At 31.4% G+C, this 11,956-nt stretch overlaps 2 protein-coding genes across 2 annotated transcripts; both read right to left on the reverse strand.

Annotated features, from left to right (window-relative positions):
• Positions 1–380: 380 nt before the first annotated feature.
• On the reverse strand, positions 381–1,371 carry LOC105435964. Its single transcript, XM_011659923.2, has 3 exons — positions 1,238–1,371; positions 967–1,140; positions 381–884 (listed from the first exon to the last, which is right to left on the reverse strand). Exons 1-3 carry the CDS (start codon positions 1,250–1,252, stop codon positions 615–617), a joined length of 459 nt encoding a protein of 152 aa, XP_011658225.1. The 5' UTR covers positions 1,253–1,371; the 3' UTR covers positions 381–614.
• Positions 1,372–7,806: 6,435 nt separating this feature from the next.
• LOC101203056 (protein E6) lies at positions 7,807–9,156 on the reverse strand. Its single transcript, XM_004134899.3, has one exon. It carries the CDS (start codon positions 9,031–9,033, stop codon positions 8,125–8,127), a length of 909 nt encoding a protein of 302 aa, XP_004134947.1. The 5' UTR covers positions 9,034–9,156; the 3' UTR covers positions 7,807–8,124.
• Positions 9,157–11,956: the final 2,800 nt, after the last annotated feature.

Consider the following 11,956-nt stretch of genomic DNA (forward strand, 5'->3'; position numbering starts at 1 on the left):
ATTCTTAAATACGTAATATTAATTAATTTAAAATGATTAGAAAGGAAATATAAACTTAATTTTTCAATTAGGATGAAAATATAGATACTTAATTAATTGTAATTTATTTAATATTTTTTTAAAAAATGTGAATCCGAAACCTTAAATTCTTAATTTTTTTAAGAAGTAATAAAATGTTGAGTGGTAAAGTTGTAATGTTTTAAGAATTTAATAGAGTTTATGAAACCAACAAATATGTGGTTAGTGAATAAATGGAAAATTTAAGAATTTAATATTTATTCTAATCAAACTATTTTATGTTTGTTTATTAGTTATGTTTATTTATCGAGTGAGTTAGGGAAAAAGGCCAAAATCTTAGGAGAGAGTATTTTCGATAGAAATTGATCAAATACATTTTCGATTAGTCCTCGAAACCTGGTTTCTGTTTGTTTCTCGGGAAAATGAAATCTCAAACTCTTGATCCGTATTTTGTTTTATACTCTTGAGGTAGATTAGACATTGAAACTGTTGAACACAGCTTTTAAAATCCAAGAAAACCAACCGAGAAATTTATTTATTAGACTCAATAATCTTCCATCATAACAAATTTCTAAGAATCAGGTCCAAGGAATAATTTATCCTACACTACACTTTCTGGAATTTCTCCGACTTCTAATCATCTTCAAGATCACACCAATCACAATCGGAATGCAGATTCGTCCCGATATAATTTCATGTTCACCGGCGTTCTTCGTTTTGGAATCATCTACGCGGCGGCCAGCAGAATTAGCCGACACACTCTTTTTCTCCTCGGTCGGAAAGTACAACCACGTCTTGTCGGCCGGCTTTAGTCCAATGAGCCGTCCAAGCGATACGCTAGGGTCTTGAAAGAAGGAGGCCGTCGACTGTCAAAAACCAAATGTAAGTAAGAAAGAAAGAAGAGTTGGGTTAAATTGAGAAAAATGAAATAGAGAGAGAAAAGTAAACCAGAGTGTCGAGTTCAGAGGAAGAGAGAGAGGAGAAACTGAATGAAGGAATGAGCAAATTAGGGGAAGGTTGGGCAGATGGTAATGTGTGTGTTCCTGAATCAGCCATTAATCGAAGTGTGGAGTTCATGACCTGAAGTCCAAGCGGCCAACCATTGAGAAGATCTTGATGATCCTACAAAAGAATTTTAATAATTAGAGTTCAAAGAAAAAAGGTGGGGAAGCGTTACGTTAATTAGTTAAAAGAGAGTGAAGAGGGAAAGGAGGCTCACAGATTGGTTAAACATGGAGGTTTTGGAATGAATCGTTTGGTGAGAACAGATGAGATATTATTGCATGAAATGTGATAGTATTTATATATATATATATATTGAATGTGAAAATCACGAGGGGGGGATGTAGATATCAATGATGAGATTGGACAAACAAAGGAGGGGTTAGGAACTTTAGAAGACCCATTTGGTTTTTGTTTGGAATACAAAATTGGGTGAGTTTCTACTTTCTATTGCGTCCAAAAAGCTACAAACAATTCAAAATAGTAATTGGACCTTAATAAGTAGTTCCTTTATTTATGATTCTCTCTTCTCTTTTCTAAACTGAAAATTCAGCTTCCAAATTAACCAAAATATATTAGTGTGATATATGATATTATCAGATATATCCAAGAAAATTAGGTTTTTAATTTAAGCAAAAAGGTTGCTACAACCACCTTTCTATGTGTGAAGAGATCGAAGGTAAGGGATATTATGGGGTAAAGAATTGAAAATGGAAGGGGCGGGGGCAGGTGAAGAGTGTACGTAAAAAGATGCAAATATGGATATGTACAACAACCAATTGGTCATGGGGTGCTCAATACTCCTCTTAGGCACACCTTTGTCAATGCTGTTTAATATGAAGATAACATTTTGGGTCTGTTTTTGTCGGAAGGTCCACCCCTAACAATCACTTCTTCTTCTTCCTCTTCTTCTTTTCAATTTTATTAAAATGGTCTTTTACATATTTGAACGATCTCAAAAATGATTCTTTGATATATCATTTCAATGCGAGTGGATTATTGAGTATATTTGCAGTTATCAAGGTTAACTCATGATTTTTTGTGATAAAAAAGAGGATGCTTAGTTTTTTTCTTTTCTTTTTGGATATTTGATAGTTTTGGTATTCTTTACATTGATACCTTTTACTTATTATTGATTTTGAGGATGATTATGGATGAATAGTTTGTTGTTTTAGAAGAGTTTAGGTTCACTAAAAACCAAGGTATTAAACCAGTTGACCATTTTTTCACCTAGTCGTTCGTACTGTTAATTACGTGATTAATAAGATTAGTGTTTATTGGGTGGATGTGGCTTTATTTGTATTTCCAATTCTTTAGCAGATTTTTTTTTCTCTTTCATATTTTTGTGTGTATGGATTTTTTAGCAGATTTGAGTTAATTTTCTTCTTAACATAACACCAATAAATAAATTGTGAGAAAGTAAATATATATATATATATATATATTATTATGAAACGATCTTTCATTTCTAGTCTTTTTTTTACAATTATTTTTATAATGACACTTAAATTATATATATTGAAGAAACCCCTAATGGTAGCACAAATGTGAAATGAGAAGATAAAGACAATGTTTAAGAGATCCATGAAGTAAAAGAGGGACTGCATACGAACAAGAAATTAAGACAAAGAAACCAATAATGTTACTTCCATCTATTGTAATGGCATGGAGGTAACGTTTTCACCAATACATGTCGAGAGCTAAGAGATTTTAAATTTAAATCTTTCAGTTGTGTATTCAAGAAATGGTAGTATTCAAAAAGGTAAATAATTGGTGTTATAAAATATGAAAAAGCATAGATAGAATATATGAATTGATTCACCGACTTCACTAGACTTGGACCGATTGATTACAAACCTTCCCTTTTTTCTTTTCCTAAACAATAATAATAAATCAACATAGCATTAACTATCTTTGCTTTCTTTCAATAGAGGCTGCAAGAGAAGGGGTTTTCTGTCATCGCATTTATTGTGGCCCAAATTTATATTGAAACTTAAACTTAGCATTGACCCGAACCTCCACTCTCCACTCTCCAACCTTTATATCTTCGTATTTGTATTGAAAAAAGTAATACTCAATCAAAACTTGGTATTTGTACCTTTAATTTGAAAGTTGTATATTATAAATAGACCTCTAATACATAATAAAACATCCTTTCCATCAGTAGTTTTTGAACCATTAATAATAACTCTGAAGACTTGAAAAGGTTTAGAACATGAGAAACTATGAGTTATGGAAACATTTTCAATCTATATTCTATTCTAAAGATTTTCATCCATTTTAGATAAGCGATAAGAGTTGCTTTGAAGGCCACTAAAAAGTTAAGAGTTTAGAAGAGCCTTTGGCAGAGGTGTAGTGGTAGCAATACAAAATCATAAGAAACAATGGATGAAAGAGTTATTACCAATCTATTTCTCTTGTGAACATTGCCATGCCACAATGGCCCAACACATTTTCCTTTTCCTACATATGGTTGAGGTAGCACTTTTTTCTTTCTTTAAAAAAGAATTACTTAATATTGCCATCATTTTCATTAAAGTGATGTATAAATGTCCACATCTAATTTGCTTGAAGCATAGGGTGAAAGACTTCCTTCTAAATGATTGCCACATGAATCACTTTCAGATTGCCAAACACTCCCCCTAATTAAATGGTTTAATTCATACATTATGCACTACTACAGAACATGATCAGGTACTTATGCTCTAAAAAGTACTCAATATGTATTAAATTTGATTTCTTGTTATATCTGCTTTGTCTTTAATTGGGCCACTTATTTTCATTCCAGACGTGAGTTGGGCCTTTTATCCATCGGTTGTGCTTCTCTAATGACAAACTTTCATATCTAAACCAACGTTTTCTAAACAATTTTACCCATGACTAATCCTACAAATCATTCTTCAGTACTTGATTCAAAAACTTGCAAGATTTATATATACTCATGATGTTTATGTTTTCTCCGTCAATAAAAAAGTTTATGTTGACATATATGTTTTGACTAATCCATTCACTTCTGTTTGTTTGGTATTTTGAATAAATTAATCTTGTAACTTGAGTAGGCAGTGGTAGTAATTATTACACAAAAGTGAATAAATTAAAGAAAATTGAGAAGATAGAGTTTGGAGAGATTTTAATGGAGATTGAAACGTATGGATTTGATGTTGAACTAATGAGTTGTGTCGGCAACACACACCTGAAGAAACTCCACACAACAATCTATCATTATTGTCTCTTCAATTCCACGCCATGTCCCCAATTATATAATATATATACATACACATTACGATCATCCACGAACACTTCTCCAACATTTTAATTATTATATGCTGCTGAAATTTATGTTTTTACTTTATTGTTTCTGAATCCCCATCTTCATTTCTTTTTGTACTGACTTAAATGTTGTGTTCATGTCATTATATTTGTTCTGGGTCCGAATTTTTTCAGCAAATAAAAATAAATGTCTATCCCTCTTTGTTTGAATCCTCTAGAATTTGTAATATTTTATCAAAATATAGTTAAGATGACATTGGGTATCAAATGAAAGAAAAAGAAAACCGGCCTTAAGTGACTCTTTTATTGCTTACCTAAAATGGATGAAACTTGAGTGTTCATAGCCTTGCATGTTTGACCCAAGCTATCTATCTAGGTTAGGTATATACTTTATAAGACATCACATTAAATATCATTCAACTATTAACATTGTGACATCAATCGGCCAATAATATGTCGTAACACGCATGGAACCTCCAAACATTGCAATTAGTGATTTTGAATTTTGTGTTTTAACTATTTCATTTTATAGGACCGTAGTAGTTGAGTTTGTAGTGACAAAATAACTATTGTTATTTCATGTTGATTTACATGATATTGTATGTTACTCAATCGATAGTGAGTAGTTAAAGTCCGTTTGGGTTGATTTTTTAAGTATCTATCGACATTTTCTTTATATTTATGAGTAGTTATATAAACAATTAGAAAATTTATCGAAACATGTTCTTAGCGATGGTGTTGATAATCACCCGGTAATTAATTTCAACCGATTACATAAATGTTAGATGTAATTTTCTTTTTTTTTTTGTAAAGAAAGGTTAAACATCTGATATAATTTCAACGTTGGTAATAAGTTTCAATCACTACCCTACTTTTTGATTCATACAATCAGTTGAACCAAAATAATGCAAGCAAAGATTAGTATAGAAATAATATAATGCATGTGAGGAGGTTAAAAAAATGATGAAGTTTTTAGGTTGTAGATAATAATGGTTAATGGAATTGAATTGGGTAACATCCATAAGTAAGTAATGTCGTATCACCTTGAATGTATTCTAGTTTTTTTCTTCCTTTTTCTTTATAATAAATGGATTAGATATTTGGTAACTAGAAACGTTAAAAAGTGAAATTGTTTAATTTTGAGGAGTAAATAATAAAGTTGGATGAATTGCATTAGGTAACATCCATAAATTGACAATATGGTACTACGTTGAATGAATGAATGAAGTATATGTATACATTTTTCTTAGATCTTTATGAAGTTGTAAATTGTAATAGATGCATTTAGTATGGAAATAAATATAAATTGATGTGTGTGAATAATGTTATTGGAATTTATTTAAGAAAGTAGCATGTGACAGTAGAATAATACGCCACTTATTTCTACCGGAAATTGAAGACTATATATGATATAATATACTATATAATATAGTTATAGACTTTAATGTATTTCTTTTTTGACTGCATGATATTGTTTCATTAATTGATATTTTTCACATCCACAAGAGAAAAGCCCCACAAAAGCCAAAGCAAACTGCTTGTTTCGTTTTCATACCCTATTTTTGTCTAAACTTTAAAAAAGAATGGGAAAAAAAGTGAGTCAAATATCCGCCATTCACGCCCAACACTCTCAATCAATCACAGCCACCCATTTCTATTTTCTCTCTTACTTTATGAAATTGTTAGCCATATAATTATATAATAAATATGAAATAAATCAGCCAAAATAAAGTAAGGGCATGCTTGTTATTTTTATAAATTTTTATGCTTTGTATTATTATTTTTTTAAACAAAATATGAATGTGGTTTGTGGGTAGTAGTTAACTTGATTCTAAGAAAAGAAATCAATTCCAAGAATAAACAAAGACGTGGAAAACTTATAAATGTAATCAAATGTATATATTTGAGTCATTTTAGTGTTATTTTATTAAGCTAGTTGTCCCACTCCCACATTTAATCATTTAGAACGATTAAGCATCACTTGACATAAAAGTACTATATTTTATCAAAATAAATGAAAACAACGTTTAAAAACTTATAATTTTGGTAAGCAAAAATACAGATTTACCAAATGATTGTCTTAGATAATGGACCATCTCCATAGAAAACCAAATCAAGAAAAATAGTAAAGTTGCAAAATTATAGACAAACAGTTAATATAAAGATGCAAAATTAATTTCCAAAACAGGGTTGAGATATTTGTGACATGTATATATATATATATATGGGATTTGTCCACGCACACTAATTTCAAGAACCCTAATCATTAAAACTAGTGCATAAGGTTTAATGAGTTGAAAGAAAAAGCAAACAAAAGATATCAAAAGAGAAAATATTTTGCATACATATTCTCTCCCATCAATTATCAAATATGATAATATATATATTCCAATCCCCACAATATCCCTAAAGAAAAAGAAATTATTTATAAAAAAAAAAAAGTGCAATTCTGGTTGTTCCCATTTCTTCTCCCCCACTGCCTATAATGGACCACCACCGTAACTGTCCGGCGGACCCATTGAATTAATTATCACTCACCCTCCCCATCATCTTCTCCAATTAGCCCAAGGAAATTTTATACCGATCAACGACTTTGGATAAATGGTAAGGTTTTAGATGCGGGAGGAATGGAATTGCCAAAATGCATGAAAGGATCTATGTATTCATGTTATGGTCATAGCCACAAATTAAATGGAAGACAAGAAAAAAAATGATCTGTCATTATTTGTTAGCATTCCTTTGAGTATATATCAAACAGCTTGGTTGAAAGAGACGAAAATGGAGTCACGGATATGGTGCGGTGGTGCGTCCCCTTATCTCAACTAATTTATGGTATACGCTTTGGAGTAGGTATTTCTTAAGGAGCAATATGGACCACCAAACCCCTCCATATCAAATTTCTTGCATACTTTGTAATTTTGGACATATGCATTCATTGCATCATATGACTCAATAACTCTTCCCAAAGTATCGGTTTCTAGGGACACCTTTCCCTACTTACTACCAATATTTCCTTTTCATTTGTCTACATTTATAGATTAGAAGATATATTAAGCTTTTCTATATATAAAGAATTGGAAGATTAAAAACATATTAAAATTATACCATTTTGGTTTCTTTTTCTTCCATTTTAGTTATTATACTCTAATAAATCTCAAATTTCAGTCCGTTTGTTTTCACAAAATTAAATTAGTTAAATAATATTAGTAATAATTTTTATTAAAAGAAATATAACATGTGAATTCATGTTTTCATATATTCTAAAGTAAAAATGTTAATAAATAAATTTAAACAGTAATATTAAGTTTAAGAGATTTTTGAAATAATAGAATTACTCTATGTGTCCAATAATAGAGATAGGAACACATGATAAAACAAGGAATAAATGCATCTCAATTATCGATTAGTTATGGTTACAATAAACTATCATCTAGCGTAAGAATCAAGGAAACATAAACAAGAAGCTATAATAATACTATAACAATGTACATTTATTTTATTGCAATAACCCATTGATATAATGGAAAACAAAAACATTTGTATATCATTTTATATATCATATTGTTCCAGACCCCAAAAACATAAAAGATAAACAAGTTACCACTTAACCCACACGAATATATATATAAAAGTAAAAAGCAGACACTAAAAATATATAATTTAATCTTTGGTGGACTGCGGATTTTGGTTTTGTGAAGAAAAAGCAGAATTAAATATGAGGTGAATTAAGCAAACGTAAAACTAGGAGAGAAGGAGATATATAGTTCGCATGCACAACTAAATTAAATATATCGTTTTTTTTCTTTCTTAATCTAGAAGTGGAATAACGAACATTTATGGCACGAACTCATCGGGTTCCTCCTGAAATTCTGCTTCATCATTTTGATTCTGATACCTTCCCATGGAATTACCGTACTGGTATGAGTTCCCGTTGTTGTTGTTGTTGTTTCCAAAATAGCCCCTGGATGATCTGCTGTAATGGTGTGGCTCCCTGTTGAGGTCATAATAATACTTTCCATTCTCCATGAATCTCGTGTCGCTCATTCCTTGTCGTACCACATTATTCCCATTGTCATTGTTGTTGTTATCGTTGCGGTCTCCGTTGTTGCTGTAGAAGTTATCGTATTTTCCCTGGTCGTACAGAGGAGTTGTAGTGTAATCGTCTCGGGAAAGGCGGGCATTTGGGAAGCTTTGTCGTCCGTTGTCGTAAAGATCCTTGTTGTAGTAAAACGAGTTCTTGTATGGCTTCGAGCCGCTATTTTCAAAAGTTTGGAAATTGTTGTTGTTGTTGTCCTCGTCGTAGTTGTAGTACTCTTCTGACTCAGATTTGTAATTAGAAACAACGTCATTTTTGAATTTGTTGTTGTCGTCGTCGTCGTTGTAGGTGGTGGTAGTGGTAAAAGAGCGGCCATTTTCGCGGCCGTTTTGAGAGAAGAATTTGCTGTTGGAATTAGGGGGGAGCTGACCGGATTCGTGACCGTATAGACCATAGCCGTTGTCTTGGGTTTGAGGGATGAAGTTTGGCTGTTGATTATTTTGTGAGGAAGTGGTGGTTTTTTCTGGATTTGTTAAAGGATCAACTTTCTCATCGTTGGTGATTTGGGTTTCTTTGGCATCAAAGTTGTTGTCAACATTGTTGTTGGGTATTTTGCTGAAGAAGTACTTGCTTTCTCTTGCATGAATTTGAAGGAAGAAAAGAGTGAGAATGAGAATAGAAGTGAATAATGTGGGTGAGGAAGCCATGAATGGGTTGGGTTGAAAGAAGAAGGTAAGGAGAAGGTAAGAGAGGGGATAAAAGGGTATATTGTGTGTGAGTGTTGTTTGAACTGTGTGTTGTGTTGTTGTGTGTATAGTGAAGGAGAGTTGGGATAGGTAACATTTTATTTTATAGGCCCCTTTTGCTTCTCTACTCATTAGGTACAAGTGGGTTGGGGGAAATTTTGATGTTGGTGGACCCTACTCTTTACAACTACTTGAAAAAGTCGTTGTTTTAATTACCATAATTTCCATTATCTTTTCGCTTAATTTATGTGATCATTTGTATTTGTTTTAAGTCATATATTTCAATCTTTACTAAGTTTATAAATGAATAAAAAAAAATTTAATTCATAATTAATATTGATTTTTAAAAATATAATATGTGCAAACTTTTATCATTGTGAAATCCGTCTTAGTTATTTAGGCGTTTTAAAGAAAGAACTACGTACATGCTACTTATACGACACGAGGAAGAAGTAGTTGTGTGTTTTGGCTAGGCAACACACATTAATTTGGATTAGTCAGCAAGTTACGTGTTGGATTAAAGTTAAGCATGATTAGAAAAAATAATAAACCTACACATGGATGATCAATTTAAATATTATTAATTTGATTTAAGATTAATATAAATAAGTTTTGCAAGCTCAAATGAAAGATTGCAAACAAGTGTTAAGCTTAAGTTCGGTAAAAAAAAATGGTTTGAGAGAGAAGAGGAAATTGTAAAATCATGTGATAATAATGTTCACAAACATTATTCAAAACAACTACATTTCTTTTTTAAACAGCTGGAATTTTTTTTAATAGTTATATATTTAGTATTGGATGGTAATTAGGTAAGTAAATTTTTTATATTTGAAAAGACAATTGTAGAAGACGAGAGGTTAAAAGCAAGCATAGTTTAATACATTAGATCAAAATAGGGTAGAAAGAGAAAAAAAGAATAATAATCATTAAAAGTTTTAATTGTGGAGAGTGAAAAACCAAAGGTAGAGTGTGGAGGTAAGTTTTAATTTTGTTATTTGTAAGGGTGCAAATGAAGTAATGCATACTTTGAAAGCTAACCGGAATTTGTGAGTGGGCAATGTAATTATTGTTGATTATGAACTGAAAATTTGTGATTATTCGTTGATTAATTAATAAGGAAAGATGGATTCATCCTTTATGAATGGATGTATCTAATTGAGTGTGTTATATGCCTTTTGAAATCAAATTAAAGTTTAGATTAAATTGAATATGCACAAATGTTGAGACACTAATGAATTATTATTATGAATAAACAATAAGTTTATACATATTTGGATATAAGAAAGATGGAAGGGAAATTAATTATTAGGCCGTGCGGTGATTCCTCTTTTGCTATCCTTGGAAGCAAACACCAAATGAATAATTAAAAGGATGGAAGGGGTAGAACTTTACACTTTTGTCTCTCTATTTTTATGTAATATTTTAAATGAATATGGGGAAATTTTTATGCAAAGAAAAAGAAAAAGAAAAAGGAAATTGAATTTGGTTTTTCAAGAGGTGGATAGATGGGAAAGAAATAAAGTGGGATTTAGGTGTAGCAATTGATGTTGGGGTGTTGAAAAATGTTGGAAGCTAAATAATAATAATAATAGAGTTGTGCAATAAAGCTTTTATTTTTATTTGCTACAACTAAACCAATACCAAATCCTACCTCTATTTAACTGCACCTAAAAGTGAGGTGTTCAGGGTGGTAGTTTAATTTTTGACCAATTCTAACCATCATCAAACCAAAGAAAAGATCTTCCTTCATTAATAAAATATCAAATATTTAATTTTCTATATGTTTAATAAATACAATTACTGTTTCAATAAATTGAAAAGATATCATATTATCACTTTGGTTAACTCAAGAGAGAAATACAAAACAAAATCTCACACACTTATGTAATATTTTGCCTCTCAGTATTTAAGTTAATCTCACACAACATTTATTTGGAGTCTAGTTGAAGACTTTGCATTATTGATAAGAGTGATATTATCTTTTGAGTAATATGCTTTATCAATTGACTTGGTCACACGACCCTTAAGGACTTTCATTCTCTTTTTGGATGGATGAACATGATGGGTCTAGTGGGTTAGAGCAATAAGTCATCATATCATTTAATTTTTCACATTATATATGGGTTGGTTCAAACCCAATTGTGTCCCTCTGTACTGTATAAAAGAAAATTTACATTAGGATACTAAAAAATTAGAATAAAATGTCCAATATTACAAGCTATTGAGGAGTAGTATAAGTTGAAAATAGGAAGAAATATGGATGGATGGATGATTATATGTGTGTATATGATATAGAAGAAGATTGAAAAGGGGAATGTGTGGTAGATTAAGAAGTAGGATTTGGGAAGAGAGAAAAGGAGTAATGATATGTGGGGGTTGTTGTGGGACAAACAAAATAATGGCATTTAGTGAAAGGATCATGTGGGCTTTAATTTCAGAAGAGACCAAAAAGGGATGGCGTTGGCTAAGGCTAAGGATGCACCCCTTGCCCTTGGCTTGGCCTTATCAAACAGCTCAGTGTGCAGAAGGGTCCCACTCCCACGCCCCCTCCACCTTCTCAGGCGCGACCTCCGTTTTGTATTATACCCTAAACCCAATCTCCCGCTCCCCACCACCTAATCTTTTGACCTTTCCACCTTCACCCACATTCATCCCCTATTTTCTCTACACACACTTTCAATATTCATCCATTCATTATTTCCCTCCCAATCTTTTCTCTTTTCTCATTTCTCCACTTTTTTTTTTCTATTTTTAACTTGTAAAATATTACTCCAAACCATACCTCTCTATTTAATTTCTAAATTAATTTTAAAAAGCTTACTGAGAGTGACCTCATGACATTTGGAAAAAAAAAAGAGAAAGGAATATGTTCTTATAATTAACT

Source organism: Cucumis sativus, chromosome 6 (assembly GCF_000004075.3).
Source record: "Cucumis sativus cultivar 9930 chromosome 6, Cucumber_9930_V3, whole genome shotgun sequence".
Classification (NCBI taxonomy): domain Eukaryota; kingdom Viridiplantae; phylum Streptophyta; class Magnoliopsida; order Cucurbitales; family Cucurbitaceae; genus Cucumis; species Cucumis sativus.

What these genes read in the sequence shown, in the direction of transcription:
- LOC101203056 (XM_004134899.3), bottom strand. Translation starts at nt 9,033, where the DNA reads ATGGCTTCCTCACCCACATTATTCACTTCTATTCTCATTCTCACTCTT.
- LOC105435964 (XM_011659923.2), bottom strand. An exon ending in CCTCTGAACTCGACACTCTG is followed by an intron (nt 885 to 966) that starts GTTTACTTTTCT and finishes GGTTTTTGACAG; the next exon opens with TCGACGGCCTCCTTCTTTCA.